Source organism: Aspergillus chevalieri, chromosome 3, assembly GCF_016861735.1.
Source record: "Aspergillus chevalieri M1 DNA, chromosome 3, nearly complete sequence".
NCBI classification, from domain to species: Eukaryota; Fungi; Ascomycota; class Eurotiomycetes; order Eurotiales; family Aspergillaceae; genus Aspergillus; species Aspergillus chevalieri.
In genome coordinates, this window is record NC_057364.1 from 2,064,983 (window position 1) to 2,087,443 (window position 22,461).

The 22,461-nt window shown below is 48.7% G+C and overlaps 6 protein-coding genes and 1 non-coding gene across 7 annotated transcripts; 5 read left to right on the top strand and 2 right to left on the bottom strand.

The window, feature by feature from the left end:
• Positions 1-740: 740 nt before the first annotated feature.
• On the top strand, positions 741-2,481 carry ACHE_30736S (uncharacterized protein; the record flags this gene model as incomplete). The annotated part of the gene is made up of 2 exons (XM_043277387.1): positions 741-1,704; positions 1,760-2,481. The coding sequence occupies 2 exons, from the start codon at positions 741-743 to the stop codon at positions 2,479-2,481; spliced, it is 1,686 nt and encodes a 561-aa protein (XP_043135271.1).
• An 883-nt stretch (positions 2,482-3,364) lies between these two features.
• Positions 3,365-6,265, bottom strand: ACHE_30737A (CeGAL family transcription factor; the record flags this gene model as incomplete). Its single annotated transcript, XM_043277388.1, has 5 exons — positions 3,365-4,811; positions 4,865-5,791; positions 5,856-5,880; positions 5,976-6,090; positions 6,182-6,265. The coding sequence occupies 5 exons, from the start codon at positions 6,263-6,265 to the stop codon at positions 3,365-3,367; spliced, it is 2,598 nt and encodes an 865-aa protein (XP_043135272.1).
• Positions 6,266-8,097: 1,832 nt separating this feature from the next.
• On the bottom strand, positions 8,098-9,837 carry ACHE_30738A (coatomer subunit delta; the record flags this gene model as incomplete). Its single annotated transcript, XM_043277389.1, has 4 exons — positions 8,098-9,004; positions 9,065-9,261; positions 9,323-9,766; positions 9,835-9,837. 4 exons carry the CDS (start codon positions 9,835-9,837, stop codon positions 8,098-8,100), a joined length of 1,551 nt encoding a protein of 516 aa, XP_043135273.1.
• Positions 9,838-10,261: 424 nt separating this feature from the next.
• Positions 10,262-12,948, top strand: ACHE_30739S (uncharacterized protein; the record flags this gene model as incomplete). Its single annotated transcript, XM_043277390.1, has 2 exons — positions 10,262-11,356; positions 11,416-12,948. 2 exons carry the CDS (start codon positions 10,262-10,264, stop codon positions 12,946-12,948), a joined length of 2,628 nt encoding a protein of 875 aa, XP_043135274.1.
• A 2,579-nt stretch (positions 12,949-15,527) lies between these two features.
• ACHE_30740S (DUF803 domain membrane protein) lies at positions 15,528-16,884 on the top strand (the record flags this gene model as incomplete). The annotated part of the gene is made up of 5 exons (XM_043277391.1): positions 15,528-15,612; positions 15,677-15,767; positions 15,833-15,993; positions 16,055-16,346; positions 16,413-16,884. 5 exons carry the CDS (start codon positions 15,528-15,530, stop codon positions 16,882-16,884), a joined length of 1,101 nt encoding a protein of 366 aa, XP_043135275.1.
• A 668-nt stretch (positions 16,885-17,552) lies between these two features.
• Positions 17,553-20,650, top strand: ACHE_30741S (SacI domain protein; the record flags this gene model as incomplete). The annotated part of the gene is made up of 3 exons (XM_043277392.1): positions 17,553-17,775; positions 17,848-18,614; positions 18,674-20,650. 3 exons carry the CDS (start codon positions 17,553-17,555, stop codon positions 20,648-20,650), a joined length of 2,967 nt encoding a protein of 988 aa, XP_043135276.1.
• A 184-nt stretch (positions 20,651-20,834) lies between these two features.
• Positions 20,835-20,906, top strand: ACHE_t30012S. The gene has a single exon. It is a non-coding gene; the product is annotated as a tRNA-Gly (tRNA).
• Positions 20,907-22,461: the final 1,555 nt, after the last annotated feature.

Genomic DNA, 22,461 nt, shown 5'->3' on the forward strand with positions numbered 1-22,461 from the left:
GTTATTTTACTTCTTTCAAAGTAGATACCTATTTTGCAACCATCCTTTATAATTTTTTTCTTCGACATGTCTATGGAAGGCATATTACGATGCTCTCTGTGCTTTCGGGTTTTGTCTTTGCTCTTTTGATTTGTGTTTCATGAAAATGTTTGGATTGGTTCTCTGGTTTCTTGGATGGATTATCGAGGGTGGCATTGTCATCGGTACCTTTAGTATATATTGCACTCAAAATATGGATATTCCAACAGAACAGTGTATTCTCAGAACAATAGCAGTCTATTGTTTTGATTTCTGAATTGGAACCCACCGTGGAGTCACATGACATGATTACCGAATGTGGATTTTGGCATCGACGTCAAATCTGCATGAACTGGCCACGCACACAGCCGTTGGACTTTCGTTTGTTTCATCTGCCCGACTGTCTTAAATAGGAAATTTGAGTTGCCGCCAGGGCTAACAAGTTTATATTCTCGCTTGAAATTGCTTGCTTTGACAGCTACGCCATATCCCCGCCACGCCGCCAGTTTCGAGCAGTATGGCTTGTTGATACCAGTCCAAATTGCACATGAATATTCGACTTCTGATTTAATTTATCTGTCTTTCTTTTGTCCGCAGAGTCTATTCAATTTTCGTTCAAATGCTCTCCGTCACCTCATCAACAGCGGCGCATAGAACCCCCAAGATCCCAAGACAGCTAACTGGAAACAAGACAACCGTCTCTTTTGACTCCCAATTCGAATATGAATTCTGACTATCCTCCATTGCCACCATCAAAGGGCCCTGGTCCTGAATCGGGGGCTGAATCCCGTTCTATTCAGACTCTGCCTCTCCGCGAAGCGGCCAACACCAGCATCAACACTCCGTCTGTCTCGTTTGAAGAAGTACAAGCACGAGATTCTACCTCGCAAGAGGAGCCCAAACAGGATGTGATGGTCTTATCAAGTCACGGCGATGTGATTATTGAATATGCGGATCGGGATGGTGAGGGCTTCCCTTCTGCGTCGTCTGTATGTCGCTGGCTAGTGGCCAGTGAGGATTTGATACAAAATAGTCCTTATTTCCGGGCTTTGCTTGATCCGAATAAGTTTTCTGAGGGGAGGGATTTCATGAAGCAGAAGGCAGACTTGACTGCCGCTGCTGAATCAGAAACGAATGACGATGAAAATGCAGCAGAGCACCCATTGTCGATGTTGCCTTCATTATTGGCCACTGACACGGACGCATTAAGGGCGCTTCCTACTCTCAGCCTCCCAGTGGATCAAGTCACCCGGAGGCTCGGTGTAAACACCATTGAGCTCTTCCTCAGGGCCCTATCCTACCATTCTCTAAACAACGGGGAAAAGCACGTTTTCAACAAAGTATTGAAATCATTCCCTCCATCCAACATTGCCAGACTAATCCACCTTGCGGACACGTTTAATTCCCCACATGTTGTCCGAGAAGCGCTTAAAAGGTCAGGATATGCGTATGGAAAGGGGAGGGTTTCGGTGACCAAGTTCAATCAGTCGTTGGTGAAATTGAGTGAGGATCGTATTCGACATATTATATACATCGCACACTTTCTTAATGAACAAACTGTTTATCAGGTTATGACGCATACGTTGATTGTGCGTGGATCGAAGTATTGGGTTAATGGTGTTGAAGCTCCATTGGATCCGGAAGATAGTACTTTCCGATGGCAGTATTTTGCGGATGGACTCGAGGGTATTTTCAACCCTCTCGAACCCCTATTGTTCTACGGGTATTAACAGCTCTGCAGAAGAACTATTCTACAGACGTCAATACGTCCTCAACACAATCACAGACCTCCAGGCCTACTTCCTCCGCGCCTACGGCGCCCTAGAAGAAGCAACTGGCCCCAAACCATCCACTACGAACTATCCCGTAACGGTACCCGCAACATCCACAACAATCCGTCCTCGCGAATTCCAATGTCGTTGCGGTGTGGTTAATTCCAATGCCTGCGATGCGTTCCATCTGGGACAAATGATCCGCTTTTTTGCACTGCGCACGAAGACAGTTTTCTTGGGATCGAGTCTGCTTGATCCGGATTTCACGGCGGATTTTGATGATGAGGATGTACCACAGAATACATTGTCAGCAGGACCACCAGCAGACATAACAGCAATTATCGCCTCCCTAAAACAATTCCCAGACTATCAAATTGACTCAAGCCACATAGGCTGCGGTATCAGACGGCGTATAATCCCGGCCCTGGACTGCATTGAGCGATTCGTTGGCGATGGCAGGGGCTTACTAGGAGTGTCTCTACGGCAAGAGAATAATGGGAGTAGAACACCAGTTTCGGCGAATTCGTGGACGAATCGGTCCCTGAGACGAGCACAGCGTGTTGATATTCGCTTGTCCAAGATTAGTGGGATACATTACTCGCCTCCATCCTCATCCTCAGAGCGCTCTGCTTCGCAAGAGGAGGATGCAAGGTTATTCTTTACTGCGAGGAAACGGCATTGGGAGGCTTAGTTTCTTTCCTTCCTGGAGCTGTTTCGGGAAAAGCTCCCCAGTTCCTGGATTACATTAGGTGAACGTCACGCTTTCCTTCTGCGCGGCCTTACCTCTTCCCTTTTCAATTGCTTTCCCCAATGGCAAGGGCTTTGACATGATGGTGATGACGATGATATGGTATGATAACGGTCCGGGCTTCCGCTCGTTCCACCGTTTTTGCATTTGGCATTGCGCGTCCATTTTCATGCAAATTTGCGTGCATGACGGGAATGGACTTCCATTGGCTTTTGGGCTTTGGGCTTTGGATCGGCATTAGTGTGGATATATCATTAGTCGCTTTGCATTTGTCGATATATATAGAGCAAAACGCGTGTCTTGCATTTGGCTGTTTATGTTCAGTAAATAGGATAGATATCCCGAGATTAGATAGAAAGTGTACATTAGACGATCGAATGTGATGTATGTTTGAACACCAGAAGACAGATATAAGAGTGTCGATACATAGCCGTATGGATTCGTCTTGTTTCATTCTGTACATTAGAGTAGACAAAGCAGGATCGCAAGCAGAGCGAAACAGATAAACATCTGCATTTCCCCTTCAGTTAGGACCGAAGCAATGTCAGTTCAAAGTCTGGGCTTTTGAAAATTTTCTGGTATGTCTGTCTGTTAAACAAAATGAGAAATGGAGTTCAATGCGATATAAATAGAATAGAAATCGAGATGAAGAAGGCAGGAAAGAAAACGAGGATCAAAGAAACAACAAAAATGAACCTTCCTGATGATTCTAATGCAAATCCGACAATGCAGTCTGCCCCTGTCCTGTCTATATGGTCTTCAGTCTGGATAATTCCCAATCTCTAGTGCAACATCAGAGAAAAGTGAAACAATGGCTCGCGAGCCCTTAGCAAATCGGATCACCCCAGAAATACCCCAAGTCAAGATCGATATTCGTCCCATTAGGAAAGAACGACCCCGTCATCTGCCCTGTAGCCGAATCATACGGGAAATAATCCTCATACCCATTCCGACCAGCCACAGTCCCCTTCTCTGGCTTCATAAATCCCAGCAACTCCGGCGGCTCCAGCCCATACGACACCAGCGTCTCAAGCGGACTACTACCAGACTGATCCTGATCCATCGGCGAGCAAGTGATAGAATCAAGCTCCGCAGCAAGATTCTCAGCAGCCGCCGCACTCGCCGCAGAAGTGGTCGCGTCGAAGCTAGCCTCTGGCGACGCTTCTGCGGTTGAGTCACCGGAGCAGGGGAGGTCGCTCATGTCGACGCCGATGTGTGGTGCGAGGCGGCGGAGGAAGCCGTCGCAGAGTTTCCAGGCCCGTTCGGCGGCGAGGCTGGTTTTCGACATGAGGGAGAGCCATTCGACTGCTTTTCTGGCTGCTTTGGAGACGGTGGAGGATTTTTCGGGGACGTGCTGGGAGTGGAAGGAGAGTTCAAGGAGGAGGACTGTTGTCGCTTGCATTAAGAAATGGAGGATGCACCACCATGGACACATTTTGTAGAGTAGAGATGTGTCGGAGGTTTCGGGGAAGAGGGTCAGCATGTGGCAGGCTGATTCGACGCATTCGGCTGCGGTCTTGCTGCAGAACTCGTATGCTTTGTCCCCTTGTGGGCGGATTAAGTCTAGACGGCAGAGGCACGGCCTTGTGATTCCGATTTTAGTGCTGTAGAAGAGAAAGGCGAGGCTCATTTTCTGGCTTGTAGGACACTGCGAGGTTTGCGTAGATGTAAAATCGTACGGACCAGGCAGGTTCATGAACCACGAGTCAATCTCCAGCATCAGGCTTTGGATGGCAAATTCAGTGCTGGCCCAGGGTGCACGCACTGCTTCAGGGCTATAGAGCTTGTTCGTCATCCGCTTAGCAATGGACGTCAATGTCGTCAACTGCAAGAAGTACAGCGACATGCAAGGCGGGAGGTTCTTTATATACTCATTTCCGCTGTTGTCCAAATCCTTGGAATTAGCCGTGGGCGTTGGATCGTTGGTATCACAGTCAAGAGAGGCCTTCAAGCTAGACGTGCTGGAATTAACAGCAATGCAGGCCAGCTGGCTGGGCCCTCCTCTGTTAGGACTACTAATCAGGCGAGAAACCTCTTCTTTCTGGAAGTCGGTTTCATCGAAAGGAACGGGCAGAGGCGTCGTGCAACTGCTCTCGACGATGCACGAAGGCCGTCCGGTCAGGACACTGAGAAGGTGCTCAACGGTGTACAAGGACCACCACACGCGGTATCTAATTTCTTTAGAAGTATCCGAAGTGCAATCACCTACGTTCCGGAGGTGTAATCCAAGAGCAAAAGCGCCTTGGATAGCACTTCCAGTCAACTTCCAAGATCTGAATCAAGAATGTCAGCATCTGATGATTAATGAAAGATACGCAGAACACACCGATTGACATGACCGGAAGCCAATAAATAGAAAGCGGCAAGTCCTTCGACCTGTAACTGCTGCAGATCTGGATGCTGGAACAATTGGCCCTCAATGCTCAGAGCTCTTGCCCTGCAGAAATAGATATGGTGATCATCTTCATTTCCTTTCCAACTTGCATCAGTAAGGTGGGCATATTTAGCAGCGACTGCAAAAATGAGGTTCAGTATTGAAAGCCATTTATTGCCTGGCTTCAAAGATGGTCGATTGAAGAACACCTGAAACTGCGAGGCAAATGTTGAGATGCCAATTATGGGGAAAGAAGGGTGCACAGAGGTCAAGTAGACATTGAAGAGCTTGGTTGCAATGTCTCGCGACGGAACCTCGTACATATCAACTTGCTCAGTTGCTGGTATGTCAAGGTCGTCAATGTAGTAATTGGATGAAGCTACCCATTGGTCATTCTTTCCCTCTGCTTTTGGCGTCAAGGTAGGGGAAGGCAATCCCGTGCTATCAGCCATATCAGGATTATATGCATCGCATTCTTGGCTAATTTCTCCACTGAGTTTCTGCAGCCAGTTTATCTCGGAGCTCTTGCCAATGAATCCAGTGGCACGCGCGGTCTCATCTCTATTGAAGTCTTCCTCTGTATGAGCGACTACTTCAAAAGGCCCAACAGATGAGGACCGCGACGGCGATTCAGAGCCAGAACTCCATGGAAGTAGCTTCAGATCTCCGGACGCAGCGTCATCAGACTGCATGTTCATATCGGAGGATGCTTCCTGTGTCCGCTTAGGAAAGGCATACTCGAGTGTATGAGAAGGGCTTATGCATACCACGTTCAAAGCGATGCTCATCAATTGCTCATCCGAGACGCCAAATCGGCTACTCAGTTTTCGAATCACGTCCTCATAGGCCTGTACTTTGGCCGACAGACTGGCTAGTTGCCTTTAGACGTAGCCATATATGTTAGCCAAGATACTCTCCCTAATCGGAAACGGAGGAATCTTACCTCTTGGATTTCTCCCGTTTACCATCTGTATAGCAGCATATTATTCCAGCTTCTCGGCAATTTCGACAGCCAGATTTGTCTCCAGTGCATTTTGTTTTCCTTTGTCTACACGATTCGCACGCTCGACGGACATGGCGGCGATGGAACCTGCCTGGCGAGGTGAAAGCAGACTCTGCACCTTCTGCCAGTCTTGGTATGGCCATCTTTCCAGTACCCAGACGGTCTGTATCGTTCCCTGTCAGGTGTGGTATGGGATTGTCCTGCTCGTGCATTTCCAATTAGCTTCTGTTGGTAGTAAAGAGGGGTATAGTAGAAATTTCGCTTACCACACGCGGGGTCTCCGTATCAGTATAAGGCAACTTGAACAATGTTGACTGCTCTGCCCACGACGGGAATGGCAAATTGCTCATTGTATCGATAGATGTTGCGAATTGTGAAGAGAAAGGACACTATAAACGCATTAGCCGTTACTGAGCACAATTGGTCTGTGGAAAAGCTGTGCTCACCTCAACGATTCGGCACTGTATGGGGAGGTTTCAAGCTAGTGACATTATGTCAGATATACCTAACACAAATCATCATGGAGCTTCTCCCACCGTTCATAGAGGAAATGCTGCTGCATCCCCACAGAAGAAGTCAAATATATATGTTGGGTAAAGTATGAATTGAGTATCCCAAGAAACTGGAATTGTGGGGAAGATTTATTTATTGAGGGCTGCGAAGGACTGGGGAAAGTTGATGGTGAAAGGAAGAAACAGAGAGTATAAGCTGAATTGAGAGTGAATGGAAACCTCAAGGATTATGCATTGTATAAGGCCGGAACTCAAGTGCGAGTGGGGAATGAGCGTCCCGGAAGTCTTTCCATGGGCACTCGAGCCTATGAGAAGTAGAACCCTCAATTAGGGAACCTGAACCAAATGAATTGTGATTCGGGGATCGGGGATCAGACGATTTGCAGCTAACCCCGAAGATTGACAATTCCCCTTCAGATTCACCGGAGACATGTGCTCTAGTGGCAAGTATTAATATACCCATCATGTTTAAGATTTGCCTCTATAGCAAACGATGATGTCCTTAGATAGTCCCTATAACGGATTTAACCGCTTCCGGTGCTATACTTTGTCGGTTATCCCCGACATGTTAGGAAAGAGCTCATAGATTTTGTAGATTCAAGGAGATGAGACCTCGCGCGTTACCGTGTGCGGTTGTAAGCTGGGGAGGCCTTTAGGGGTATGGCCAGAACGCAAGCGAGAGTCCATCTCTGGATACCCCGGACTTGCAATCTCCTAGTTGAATGCCTGACATCTATCCGGGGCATTATGCAATTATACAGGCATCCACAGATCCTTTTGTGCACCCCCGGACTTGAGCATATAGAGCCGTGCGTATACCATAGCAGCTTAGCAAATTGAGCGTAATCCAAGTCCCTGCCAAGGGAATCTGTGATCAGTTTTGGTGTCAGTCTTTCTGGGTGGTGTAATGGATTTCGCCGTCAACAGCGCCTCCACCAACTCATCAAATTGACGTGAGACAGAGTGGCGTCGGTGATTGAAGATGAACTTATTATGCATACCCCGGACTTCCCTTAGCTATAAGGACAGCTCCGTTATCGGGTCTAGCTATCTAGCCACCACTTGAACAGTGCGTAGACGAGCCATGGTGAGCGATCGAGGCACGGAGGTCTAGAATGAGGAGTGACATAGTGCCTGGCAAGCTTAGCTGCTACCAGCAAGCTCTCTCCGCTATTCAGGTCCGTGGTTCTCTTCCACATAGGGGAGGAGGCGACGGAAGGATAATCTTGACGTGCCTTTATTACGCCCAAATGATCAGGATGAGTCGTCCGACTCGGATGTATGAGACCATAGCAATGCTGCCATCAGATATGAGAGAAGTGGAAAGAGAGGTAAAGGCTCTAGGAAGTAGACATGAAGTTGGGGGTGGGTTGCTGTCAGTGGACGGTGCGTGATTCCTATTGGGTGCTTTCGGGTCCGCGGTGATGTTAGTACAAGCCATGTGCCTGAGTTTATTTTGTAGCTCCATTTGGTTATGTCGGATAAATACACCACTCTGGACTGCAGAAGAGAATATCTTGAAATAAGAAAGAATGATATCTAAAGCTTCAGTAAAACACCTAAGAAAACAAAACAATGGCCCTGGCCGGAATGAGAAAAGTAGAAATCACAGTAGCCACAAATCGCGAAGTCCGAACATCATTAGTTATTCTATACAGCTCAGGAATAAATTACTCGATCGTGTAGCCTTCCGCAACGCTCTTAATATCCTTGGAGAAGCCGGTGCTTTCACCTTCCATCTCCAGTAGAGCAACATTTGTAACATCGACCTCGACAAAAGGATTGGCCTTGGTGAACCGCACATTCATGGGGAAGTAGTCACTCTCGTCACCGCCGTCAGCAGACTCGAACTCGAAACTGCCAGATGCGTTGTTCTCATCCACAGTGCCAATGTTCCAGTCCAAGCTATCCCCAGAAACTTCATACACCGCGTCAAAGCTAGACACCACGGGCTCGGCTGCGCCGTACGGCACCGTGACGACGACGTCACGCAAACTATCGGAGCCAGTAAGCTCGTACTCAACCGTAACAGTGGTGGAGTCGGAGCCCTTGTTCACCCAGACCGTGAATGTGATGGGAAGAATGTCGGCATTGTCGGAACCGGAACTGGCGACACGCCAGCGCAAGACGCCGATAGAGTTGTTGGCGGGGAACCGCTTGGATGTGTCCTTTAACTGGATAATGGATGAATTGGTAAAGGCAGCCTTGTCAACGTTCGGGTGGGTGCGGAATTGCGCGCCATGTGTAGGAGTGGCGAGAAGGTCGAGTCTGAGCTTTGTGAAAGATGGGTCGGTGATACGGAGTTGGAGGTCACCCTTTACTTCAAAGGATCTCAATGCGCCTTCTCGAGTTAGCGCGGCGGAAATGGTCTCGGCAATAGTAACGTGGACTGGTTCTCGGTCTGCAGACAGGGAAGCACGGGCGGATGGTGCCTTGTCGACCACAGGGGTTGAGGCTTGCGGAGTCACCAAGGGGCTCGATTCTTCGGCTTCAGGGCCCAAGTCACCGCGAATCTTCTCGTAGATATCTGTGTTCTTCTTGCCGAGTTGCATTCCTTTTCCGCGGGTGGGAAGGGGCCTGGATTCGATCTACATTAATCACGATGGCCAAAAAGAAGCGCTGTCTAGGGGCACATACTTGGCAAACGTCTTCTTCTTCTCTGCTTCGTAGGAATCATAGGTATCGGGCACAGCAGGGCGCGACGGAGGGCTGTAGACGGGATAGGATGGAGTTCTTGGTGTGGGGGTACGACCAGTCCGCGCTGCCTCCTTCCGCTGCAGCTCCAGTTGTTTTGCCTTTCTCTTGCGTTCTTCACTGGCCTCGAGCTCTTTGTTCTGCAAAGCAAGTCAGCCTTGTCCCACGACAAATGAGACCAACACCCATGCGTAAACATACCCTCTCAATGATCTCTTGTATTCTCTCCTCGTGACTTTCCATTTCCAGGAAGGTCTTGATCTGAGATAGGGTCAGGTTCTCCCTGTAGCCCAATGTCACCAATTCGTCGAACGCGCTGAGCAACTCGAAGGCATTACGCAAGATCTCCCTCTCGTCCAAGCTTTTACAGATGCTGGTGGTCACTTGGGCAAACAAATGAAGGCTGTCAATGTCTTGGAGGATGTTCGATTGGCGGTTGGTGATAAGGACAATGTACAGCTCATCGAGCGGCTGGTAGACGAAGCGCACATTGTCTTGTTCGACGATCGTGTGTTGGGTTCCCGAATCAGCCAGCTTGGGGAAGGACGCGAGCAAGGCTTCAATTCTAGAACGAGCGATTTCCCGGAATTGGCGTGAAAGTACTGCCTTACCCCCGCGGGTGCATATCGACGCTGCGAGAACGACCTGTTTGTTGTGAATGGTGGTCAGTGGTCAGCGTAAATTTGAGGGAATACCATAATTGAAACACAAACCATGGCTCTGGATAGCTAAAGATCGGATATCAATAATTATAACAGAAAACAGCACGCTCTTCTGGACGTGGCAGAGTGGTCAGGTTGTCTGCTCGAAGCCAGATGGTCTCCCGCGGAGTCGCTTGCTGTTCTCTTCGTCTCCGTTGGCACGTGCACGGGCGCTATCCCCTCGCTTACCACAGCACAAGCAGGAGCCCGTCGGTCACTTAACCTCCTCTGTTACTCTACCACACCTGTCTCCTACCAACTTCATAGGTCAAAAAGGGCCTTATTGTTGTCGTTCTTCTCTCTTTGTATATCGTTTTTCCCTTTTCAGGATCTGTATACTTCTGCGCGTTGCCACTTGTCGCCCTGGCACGGTGTGGGAACGCCACTGAAACTTTTCACGCGTACCTATTGCTCACCTATCACCTGATGCTTTTTTGCCATGACAACAGCTCCTTCAATAGCATTTCCCACTATGGAAGTCCCTGCTGCGGATGATACGATGGAGATGGCTTCGCCCCTTCCAGGGCATGCTGATGATTTCGACATTGACCTTGATGTCATGGAAGACCAAGCCTCGAACGCGGATAAGGACATGATGGGCGCGGATGATTATCCGGATGAGTCCATTGAGATAGAATACACCCGGGAGGGAGCGAACGATGCGGATATGATGGACGATGTCGCTGAACCGACCATGGTCGACGCGGATGACCAATACCCGGAAACGAACGGTAACGTCGAGATGCAGTATTCGGCGGACGAGACATACGAAGCAGAGATGTTAGAGGACGACTACGATGAGGACATCGACGTTCCCATGCCCAAGTCGGATGAGCAAGGCCCAACAACCGCCCAGGATGACATTGGCCAGAAATCAGAGCTTGAAATAGGACCCTTGCAAACGAACGATGTTGTTCAAGAAGAAAGCGAAAACCACGCGTTGGAAACCCATGTGAAATCCACGGAGGAACATGTGACTGAACCTGCCGAGGAACCACACACGGAACAGGAACAGCACGACCATCCTGGATCTGAGCACGTTCAAGAGGCCGGACTTCAGCCAGACAAATTGGAGGGTGATAAGATTCCTGAGACTAACCAGACAGAGCGGACTGATGTGCAAAGTGTGCAACCCGATCTAAACAAAGACGGCCCGACGGATTCGAAGCAACCTGAAGAAGGTGCCGGTGAAGTAACCGAAGCCCAGCCGCCCATCGATCAACCTAAAGAGCAGGAAGTGGGACCAACAGAAGTGCAAGATACTGAGAAGCCCAAGGAGAAAGAGCAAGGAGCCGACTTGAACGAACATGCAGCTTTGCATCCCGTGAAAGTCTATTACCAGGATAATGAGGTCTCTCTGTTTCCCCCTCGGGAAGGTGATTCATCTGAAACTTTCTTCCTCGAGGATGAGAGTCTTGCCTACGAGAACTTTGGAAAGCTTTTTGAATCTTTCCGTGAAGTTCTTCGGGAGCATATTGGAGAAAATGATGTTCTAGTCGTAGATATTGACGCTCTGAACGTTCAGCTAACAGAGGTACGTGACCCTATTGCATGAATGATTGGGTTGTTCCTGATGCTAACTTGCCTGTACAGGATTCTCTAAACTCGTCCAAGGTGACATTACATCAAATCATCAACGTATATCTACACCTTTGCGACAATGAAAGCATTGGCGAACCGGAATCCTTATACATCACGCTGAGCACAAAGCTGACCGCTTCGGCGGCTATATCTGAACTTGCCGCTGCTGCGAATGAAGGCAAAGGACTTTCCGAGATCTTCTCTTGGGATGAATTTGATGAAGTAGAGCCAATCTCAGCAGGGCCTGATGCTGAGCCTCAACATGACCTCGAATTCCAAGAGCAAGCCCCGGAAGAGTTTCAGAAGCCTCCGAAATCTCGAGAGCATGAAGAACGTGAGGAACCTGCAGAACATGTTACAGAGCCTGAGCCAGTGCGCGAAGAGCCTGAGGCACCTGAAGAACAGGAGAAGCCTAAAGCATCTGATGAACGACAGGTCGAGGCTGCCGAAGCTACTCAAGTTTCCGAGCAGGATGTCGCAGAGCACGAGGAAGGTCATAACCTTGAACTTCAACCTGAGGTTACCAACGAGGCCGAGCCCGCTATTCAGGAGGGAGCTCACTTCGAACAAGAAGACCAGGAAAAAGACGATGACAAGCTCCCTTCCAATCAGCCTGGTGAGGAGGTTGAGGATGCTGCACTCACTGGAAAGGGTGAGGATGATGAATATGGGGGATTTGATGAAGGGGAGTACGAGGAAGATGCTCAGGGGTATCACGACCCTGAGCTCGAAAATCAAGATCACCCTTCTAACGACAGGTCATATGACTCAGAAGAGCAGAAGACGGAGTCTACTGCCACTATTGCCCCCTTGCCTGCAACGGACAGACAGCAAGACGTTGAGCTGTCTGCCGATGTCACTGAGACAGATGGTGACCATGGTGAATACGATCAAGTCGAAGACACAGGGGAGGAGGATCACCCCAATGATCACACTAATCTAGATGCGCCGGAGCATGATGAGTATTCCGAGGAGCAAGGATACAACAATGTCGATGGTGCGTACGATGAACAGAATGCCAAGGAGCTACGCGAAGAACCTTTGTCAAAGACGCATGACACAAGTGATGGGGATGAAGACGAAGACCGTACTCCGCAAGAAGATGTTGCCGACGAAGCCTTCCAAGGTAATGAGGATGCTGTACATGGTCACCCTGAGGATGGTGATTCGGATCCAGCACAGAATGACGCTCGGACTACTCCAGAGCCAGCGGACGAACTGCTCGGAAATGCGGAAAGCGTGATGGACAGTCCGTCTAAAAACGCCAAGGACAACAACGAAACTGCAGATTCTGGTGAAGTCTTGCATGATGACGCTGAGTATGTTTCATCAGCAACTGCCGAAGAAGATGTCAAAGAAGTCACTTTTGATGGCAACGATGATGAATTCTTCAACCTGGATTTTGACGATGAAGCTGGCCCGGAGACGAATGTCTCTGATGCAGTGGCCGACCACAACGTCTCGACCAAACGTACACGCGATCCCGAAGATGAAACTGATTTGACCGAAACTACTCCGGATGCCAAACGCTCGCGATCCTCCTGAATGTTGTGTATCCATGCTTGTGATCCTTCCATGTGTTCCGGCGATGCCTTGGTTTTTCGATCGGTATTTCAAAGGAGTCACTGAATTACCATCAGAGCGGTTTTTGCTCCTTGCACGGAGACAGTTCCCCGCTCCAGAAGTACTAACGTAAACCCAGCCTAGCGGTTCGATATATGGAAGCATTCAATGTCGTGTCAGGTATGTGATCCCTATCCCCTCTTACTATTCCCAGTATTATCCCATCATCAGAGTGGAGGTGTTTGGCGACATTCATCCTACTCCCTTATCATCTGCCATCTGAAGGCGGATACCAAACAGGTTTGTATATGAAGACTATTCTTCTTTTATTTCTCTCGCCACTGTCTTATTTCATGTCTTGAACCTTTGTGATACCTTATCTGTGCTTGGGTTTTGGCGTTTATGCGTCCATGGTGCATATTTTCCATTTTACCCGTCTGTTTTTGTTATTCCTTTTTGATAGCATCGGTGGCAGCGTGATGATTCTATTCCTTTTGTGGTTTGGTTGTTGCCTTTGCTCTCTCTTCTTAGACTTCCCCGGATTGTATCCCACTCGTGCCCTGATCTGCTTACGGGCGCCAATTTCCTTTGGAATCCGAGGAGTAGGGCATGATGGATCATGCCGTGAAGAGCCCTAGGGACGGCCAGAGCGGACAGGCTACCATTCTCTCGTGTTTAGTTAGCTATTTACTGTTGATAGTTGGCGGATTCTTTGTTTCTGTACACTTTTGAGCTGGTTTCGGGATTTTCTCCCTTTGGGGGTATAATGGGGACCATAATAGCCGGGAGATCGATTAATAGTTAGAATGACCTGGGGAACATATTAAAATTTTCATTGGACTTCTTGTGCTATGATATTGTTTCGCTTCTGTCTCCGATCAAGTAGAGCTCGTTTTGATTCGAGCAGGCAGGGTTCAAGATAACGTCTTCTGAAGGGTGAAGATCACCCCGGTGTCCCGTCACGAAGCCACAGCTTGCAGCTTTTCGAAGCATTGTGGTTTCGTCTCAGACCAACCGGTCTCAATGACCACTGAACGCGATTGTTCATATGTGGGCGCCTTGTTGAAAGATACAATCACATTGAAACAGATTTACCGATTGTTCCCAGTATATGGTGCGTCTTTAGCTGCAGGACTGGTAATATCAATCGTATTGAATGAGCCAAGCAAATAGGAACCATGGAGGCTAGATCGTGATAGAGCTGTGGCTATGTGGCTAAACAACTGTGGCTGAAGAGTCCTACCGGAAACAGATGGCGAGAAGTTATTCTTAGCAACTGTCGATGAAACGCCGATCGCAGACTTGCGGGCGCACTTTCGGGTCCGTCCACAGGAAGGGGAATGGGTTTAGCGAAATGAAATGGTGGATGAAACAATGCAGAGGTTGTGTGCTGATGATGTATGAGAGCATAATTTAATTAAAGTACACACATGGCGGAACTATGGCCAGATGCATACGGAATCCCGTTAGTGGTAGTGATACAGCCATTCGCTCTGGGTTAGGCTGTTCTGTTCTTTACAAGTAAAAAGTAGTGTTCTTTGTTCAGTTACTTGCCCCTACCGAGTTTTTCCTGTATACGGATGCAATAGGATCCGTCCCTGGTTGTGCCTTACTTACGCGTCTGCCACAGCCTCCATCGTCGCTCATCTTTTTTCTCCTCCGTCTGGTCTTTTTTGCCTCGTTTCAACTGCTTGTTCGGCCGTAACGCACGTGGACAGAGACCTTGTGACTGACTGATCCGACCGGCGTCTGGCAAACTTCTTTTGTGTCATTTCTTGTTTGACTTGTTTTCTCTTTCTTTTTCCCCTCCTCCCTCCAGGCAGGCCTCGCTTTATCGCTCGCTATAACCAAATTCCCCCTTGCACAACCACGCTCTTTCTATTGCCCTTTTCGGTTTTATTTTTTTTATTGCTTTAAATAACCAGCTGCATTCGATTGACCGCAGAATAATCGTGGACGGGTTCCAATATCTGCAATAATCGCTGCGGTTGTGTTGTCCTGTGCCTGTCCGGACTTCCGCGCGTTCGCTCCCCAGATGCTTGGCTAGATTCCCAGCCGACCTTTCCCAACCATCCATTCAATCGAGTTCCCGTTCTTCTGGATTTCCACTTCTCTACTTTTTTACACACTCCCTTTAACATCGCGGAAATTGGAGTTTATCTACACAGGGAGCAGTCAGCTCCTACGTTTTAATGGAAATGCTTTCGGAAAAGTACTGTGTTCTCAGTCCCGCCAATTCCGCCCTTCTTTGCCAGCGCTTTTATTGTCCCATGTGCTGACCGGTGTTTGTCTCCGTTTGTTTTTAGATACATCGGCCTTATTTTGGCCATTTTATCAACGATGGCAATAGGTATGTTGTGCTGTGCAGGTTCCTTATCCTTCGAATCGACAGTTGACCGGATCCTAGGCACCAGTTTTGTTATCACAAAGAAGGTTCGTCGCTTCGCATTCGATCCTCGCGCATATATTCCCTCCCAATCGCCATGACTACAATTACAAATTCGGCGCATCGAAATTCTATACAACGGTCAAGACTGATCGTATATGGTGTCTAGGGTTTGATGCAAGCCAGCGAACGACATGGGTTTGAAGGCGAAGGGTTCTCGTATCTAAAGAGTCCTGTCTGGTGGGGTGGTGTTGTTACACGTACGGAGACCTTTGTTTGCTATACCAGTGGTCGCAAAAGAGTATGCTGACAGGTGAATTATAGTGGCCATCGGAGAAATCGCAAACTTCGCCGCTTATGCCTTCGCCCCCGCGATCCTTGTCACACCGTTGGGTGCTCTGAGTGTTTTGATCGGGTAAGGACTACACAATGAGGATGCTGCTGCAGGGGTGTTAGATGCTCATGTCGTTTGTACCATAGGGCTGTTCTCGGATCGTATTTCCTCCAGGAGAGGTTGGGTACATTAGGCAAGCTGGGTTGCGCAATGTGTTTGCTTGGATCAGTCGTGATCGTTCTCCATGCGCCTCCGGACAAGCCTGTCGAGAGAATTGACGAGATCCTTCACTATGCTCTTCAGCCAGGTATGCTCCTTGGTTCCAACGAGCGCATTGCAAAAGAACGCCCATTAACACTTTCCCCTAGGATTCCTTTCCTATTGCCTTGCAGTGGCCATCTTCTCGACCGTCATGATCTACCGAGTAGGACCGTTGTACGGAAAGAAGAACCCGCTCATCTACATTTCGATCTGCTCGACTGTTGGCTCCGTCTCGGTCATGTCTGTCAAGGCATTCGGTATTGCCTTGAAGCTCACATTGGGAGGTCACAACCAATTCACTCAGCCCTCGACCTACGTCTTTGCCATCGTCACTGGATTCTGCATTTTAACGCAGATGAACTATTTCAACAAGGCATTGAACCAGTTCTCTACATCGATGTAAGCAAAACAAAAAAAAAAAAAAGCTGGCAGGAAGGCGGGCAATGCTAATGTTTGACACCACAGCGTCAACCCTCTGTACTACGTAACGTTCACTACCGCCACGCTGTGCGCCTCGTTTATTCTATTCAAGGGATTCAACACCACAGATGCCGTGAACACCATTTCTCTACTCTGTGGATTCCTGATCATCTTCTCCGGTGTCTACCTTCTGAACCTCTCGAGACATGACCCCGATGGGCGGCAGCTGCTTAACAAGGTTGATGACGAAGCCGTGCCCACCGATGCAATTGCGAGCTTTCAAACCCGACGCTCTATGCAATCCCGCCGCAGCAACGAACCTCATCGCCGCAGTTCGTCCAGCCTCGCCGCCTTTGTGAACGGCCATGGGGATCGAGAAGGTCTCATGAGCTCGTACGATGTGGAGAATCAGGCCTATGGTTTGGCCGACTTGGCTGAGGAGAGCGATGGGGAGCCAGGCCCAACCTACAAGCGAAGCCAGGATAATGGGCGACCGGGCAAATTGGCCCAGAGCTAGTGACGATACGAATTTTCTTTTTTCATTATTCCCTATGATTCACCGCCTCTATCTTTCCGCCTTACGATAAAATCCAGTTTATTGATGCTTCTTCCCGCTTTTCCTTCGGGGTATTCCGTCTGTTGCCTTTCTTTACCTCTTCGCATTTGACTCTTTTTCTTGGATGCAACTGTATTTCTACTTGGAATGAATGGGATAGGAGCAAGAGATGTCATAAATGATTTTGGGCGTGGTTTTGGATTTCGATTCTATCTTTGCACCCTTGACCGGGTGACAACTATTTGCGACGCGCAATGCCTGACTCAAAAATCCGCTTTGTATATATGTACCAGAGACCTCAAACCCTTCGAATAGATCTTTTGTGTAGATATTTTGTCTGTTTCGAAGCAATAGTCTCCAATAGTCTTAGGGGGGTCTTATCGGTAGTTCTCCCCGCGGCGCAACTTTCGGCCCGCCAGCTATGATGTCGGAGATGTCTACGGAGACACCAGGTGCAATCATGTCGCTGCAAACACACCACGCTCTTCTCTCCGCGACAGCTATGCAGTCCATGATACTGCAATTTCTACCGACGTTCCTCAACTGTGCAGTTTAACAAAACGGAAAAAGCCGAAAGCAAGAAGATCCCCAACCTCGAAATCCTCTCTCTCTTCACCTCCGGATTCGATATGCCGGGCTTGATCCGGAAACTACTCATTTTCGCGGCTGTAGACGGCCTTATCCTCCAGCCATATGGGAATGGCTCGCGACATAACGGCGGCAATAATGACTCTTCATCGATCCGCATCGAGTACAAGACGAGCAAGATCTCCTCATTTCCAGCATCGGCGTTGTCGGATGAGATTGAGGAGAAGCAGCAGGATGCTGGGTTGGAGGCCTATGGATTAGTTGGTATGTGGCATTTGCACCTATCAATGAGCTGATTGGCAAGCTAACTTGATGCTAACACTTGGGACTGAATAGGCCTCTTATCCGTCCCACCGTACTCATTCCTCATCCCGATCACTCAACGGCAACAAGTCGCCCAGATACAAGGGAACCCGATCTATGCTGTTACCAATATCGCCCTGATTCCCACGTCATCACGCGCAGATGCCATCCGTGCAATTGCACAAGCCAAGGAACACCTTCTGAAGGATGGAGCCAGTGACCTCGAGACCGACGATGACGACGATGGCAGCAGTATAGCAGACACCGACACGGATGCAGGTGAGATGGATATTAGCAGTACGGTGCCGGACTTGGATTCTCATCATATCGCGGGATCTTCATCTCATGCACGAGGTCGGAGTATCACAAGTATCGCGGAAGATGTGCTTGGGAAGAACGTGCGGTTTGGGAGGTTCGCGGCGAGTTGGTTATCTAGGAAGACTTTGGGATTACCCGGGTTTGGAACGGTGGATCGGGATACAACAGAGATGTTACTGGGGAAGGACAGTCATTCTGTCAAGGATGCTCCGGAGGGTCAATCCGTGGCCGGTAAGGAAGCGAAACCCGAGGAAGAAAACGTTTTAGATGAGAAAGAGCAAATACCATTGCCAGAAGGCGGGGTGCTGGCATCGTCTGACCACACAATTGAGTTGCTGCCCAAGTTGCTGCGCTACGTGAAGCTTCTGTTTGCTTCTTCGCAGAACTTCTTTTTCTCGTATGATTATGATATTACACGGCATATTGGTGCTCAGGAGCCGCGCAATGGTCATCGTCCGTTGCATACGGTTGTTGACCCACTGGTAAGTTGCATTGCTTTATAAGCCCGGTTTATTGATATGAAAGCTAACCTAGGCTACAGTACTTCTGGAACAAGCACCTCATTTCCCCATTTATAGGCATTGATGCCCATAACTATGTCTTGCCGTTGATTCAGGGATTCGTCGGCCAGCGAGAATTCACAGTAGCAGCCAACGAACCCCCATCCCCGGAAACGGAGGACGGGACAGAGCGCACGGAAGGTCAGATCTTGGGTAACAAGGAGGAAACCAAAGAGCTAAAGCCTGACGCCCATAAACGGGACTTCCTTCTTACTCTGATTTCTCGTCGATCAATCAAACGGCCTGGTCTGCGGTATTTACGCCGTGGTGTCGACGACGACGGAAACACTGCCAATACCGTGGAGACAGAGCAAATTCTCTCCGTTCCTGATTGGAATGCTTCCAGGAATATCTATACATATCTTCAAGTGCGCGGGTCTATTCCGCTGTATTTCTCCCAGTCGCCGTATGCGTTCAAGCCGGTGCCGGTCCTTCATCATTCGACACAGACGAATCAAGTCGCTTTCGAAAGACATTTCCGTGATATGAGTAGACGATATGGGAAGGTTCAGGCAGTTTCGCTCATTGATAAACAGGCTGGAGAGTTGAAAGTTGGCGAGCAATATGAAAAATATGCCCAGTGCTTGAATGAGTCCGGGGGGATTGATGGTATGCCCCTTGGCTTGGAGTGGTTTGACTTCCACCATGAATGCCGTGGAATGAAGTTTGAGAATGTGAGTCGTCTTGTACAACGACTGGACACAACTCTGGATGAATTCAACTATGCTGTCGTCCAGGATAACCAGATCCGCCAGGGGCAGGCAGGCATTATCCGGACAAATTGCATGGATTGTCTGGATCGTACAGGTGTTGCGCAATCTGCCTTTGGCCAATGGGCACTAGAGGGTCAATTGAAGAAAGAAGGCATCGACGTGGATCTAGGTGGTCACTCAGCATCGCAATGGTTTAATACACTCTGGGCAGATAACGGAGATGCCATCTCAAAACAATACTCGTCCACCGCAGCCCTGAAGGGTGACTATACACGGACCCGGAAACGGGATTACCGCGGTGCACTAAACGACCTCGGCCTGACGCTATTCCGATACTTCAACAACATCGTCAACGATTACTTCTCGCAGGCCTGCATTGACTACCTCCTAGGCAATGTATCGACCCAGGTCTTCCCCGAATTTGCCATGGAAATGCAAACCGCAGACCCAGGTATCTCAATGCAAAAGCTGCGCCAGAACGCCATCGACACAAGCTGCAAGATCGTCATTAGCGAACAATCCGAGGAGTTCCTCGGTGGGTGGACAATGCTCACGCCCCGACAACCGAATACACTACGAACGCTGCCGTTTGAGGAATCAGTAATGCTTCTCACTGACGCAGCGGTTTATAACTGCCGCTTCGACTGGGACACCGACAAAGTAACTTCATTCGAGCGAATCGGCCTAGAGTCTATATCCCGCATCAACTACGGCACGTATATTACCTCCGTTCTGACAGATAGCCAAGCCGACGAGCGCAGCAATATCGGTCTGGTAATTGTCTATCATGAGGGAGACGATAGTGCGAATATCCGTCGCGTGAATACTAGAACTGTTCAGACTCAGGTTGATCCGAGCATAGTCGAACCACCTCCTCCCGCCGCCGCTGCGATTGGTAATGACGAATGGGACCTAGCGTCCTGGTTTACGGGAAACAAACAACCAGTTACCTGTTTTTTGGCATTCAAGGCCCTCCCGCTCCATAATTCTGTGACGGAGAGTATAGCCGCGAGACGGGGGTCCGCGACTGTTAGCGAAACTGACTGGGTACGGTGTATCTGTGAGGAGATCGAGCGCGCTACAGGAGCTAGGAAACCTAGTGGTCAACAGCAGAAACAGAAAGAGGAAGGAGAAGAAAGGCAGCTAGTCGAGAAAACAGATATCGTCTCATTGGAAGAGGCAAAGAAGCGGACTGGAATTCTGGAGCATTTGATTTACGACTTGAAGAAGTTTGTTTGGGCTTAGGTGCATGATTGGTCTACTTGTTGATTTTGGTTTTGGTTTCCTTGGTTATGAGAATGGTTAGGGAATTGTATATACCATTTGCCTTCTTCAATAGTTAATGTGGTACTTTCATCTTCTTGACTCTTGGGTCACGCCGCGCGGGTTGATTTAATGTCCACTAATGCGGGGTAAATAACACCACAAAGCGTTAGTGGTGTAGCGGCTAGCATTGGTGCCTTCCAAGCACTAGATCTGGGTTCGACTCCCAGCTAACGCATTCTTTTTTTTTTTTTTGGTTTGGGCCCTACCTAATTCCAGCCCAAGTAGCGGCATATTCCATTGTATTTATCTAGCTTCCGTTGAATATTCGAGAACTTCGGTCGTCAGTGGCTGGTGGTTTCTGGTGTGCCGGGGTGTTGGCCGGCATCAACTGAACGGTTATAGCGAGCTTGACGATTGTCCCGATATTTTCAAGCCAGTCAACCAACCCCAAAAGCCACGCGGGTTCTCAGTTCGTACGCCTCCACGAGATCCCACCGCAATACTGGTCTCTTGAAACCGTTTGTCAAACGTGAAAATGCAGATTGAAAGACATTCCGTGAGAACTGGCGTGTCGTTTTGTTGACTCGTTGAACAGTGCACTGGTTTCAGTTTAGGGTTGTTTGCTATCGTTTCTATAATGGAGACTTCTATTAGGCATAGGTGCTCTGGGTCCTGCAGATGTATCTTCCGGTTCATCTGGCTGCAATATCAGAGCGGACCGAGTCGTGGAAACGGAGAACAGGTAACCTTTGCCGGTGAGGCCCATAGCACGTTGGCCCGAACTATGGCTCGAGGTTTGAGAAGCGACATTCTCGTGTCGGATACTGTGGAGTAAAACGAGATAGGAATAGGGTGTAATGCGAATGTAGGGTTAAGGAACAAGTAGGGAGACCGATCTAGTATGAATTGCTTAACCTCACCGTCGTCTCCTTGCCATGCACTTACTGTAATCATACCAAAAAGGCAATCAACATACCTTTGATTATTAGGGTCTTCATTTCCATACGCAATTCTGCTTTTATGAGCTTGACAGCATCACCGCCCTAAGTGCTTGCTTTTGACTATGATGACTCCGTCTTCTGAAAAGACTGTTCTGTGGCTACCTGTTTCCCCGAACGCCCAAAATTCTGGGAGCTCATGTAGTGCCCGATAAGGGCCTCATCATTACCAATTGATACTGTATGCAAGTCCCAATGTCAGCGCATTACATGCAAACTGGTCGTGCTTAGTCCACTTTCTCCTTTCCGCTGATTTTAAAGTGAAAATACGGTGAATCCAGAATTATCTCAGGCCGTGGCTTGTTCAAGAGGAGCTTGCGCAAGAAGCGCAAAATAGATTTCCAATGGCAACTGAGAAATTTTACACCGACTTGTACGATTCCAGCGTCTTGAAGGAACCTGGTTCTTTTGACAGTTAATATTCTGTGTTTGCCATACTAATCTCAAGCCATGACATATGATGTCCAGCATCCACACCGAAACATATGCAGAAAGGAAGTGATGAACAGCGAGAACTTCATTCAGGCGAACTTGACACTCGTCTTCTGATCAGCTTATTTTCCCACGGGATTTAAACTAGAGGTTGGTACATGTGATCTTGGGAACACCAGGCGTGATTGACAGATCACGTGAATGTCAACTGTTTGTGGTAATATCGGGCATGAAAGTAGTGGTCTTACAGCAGCGCCAGGCTCCTATGGGTTGAAATATCCTCAAGACGTCAGGTGAGCCGATGATGACAGCCATTTGGAAACCTGGAATTGCCTCCTTGCCTTGATAGAGATGTGGATA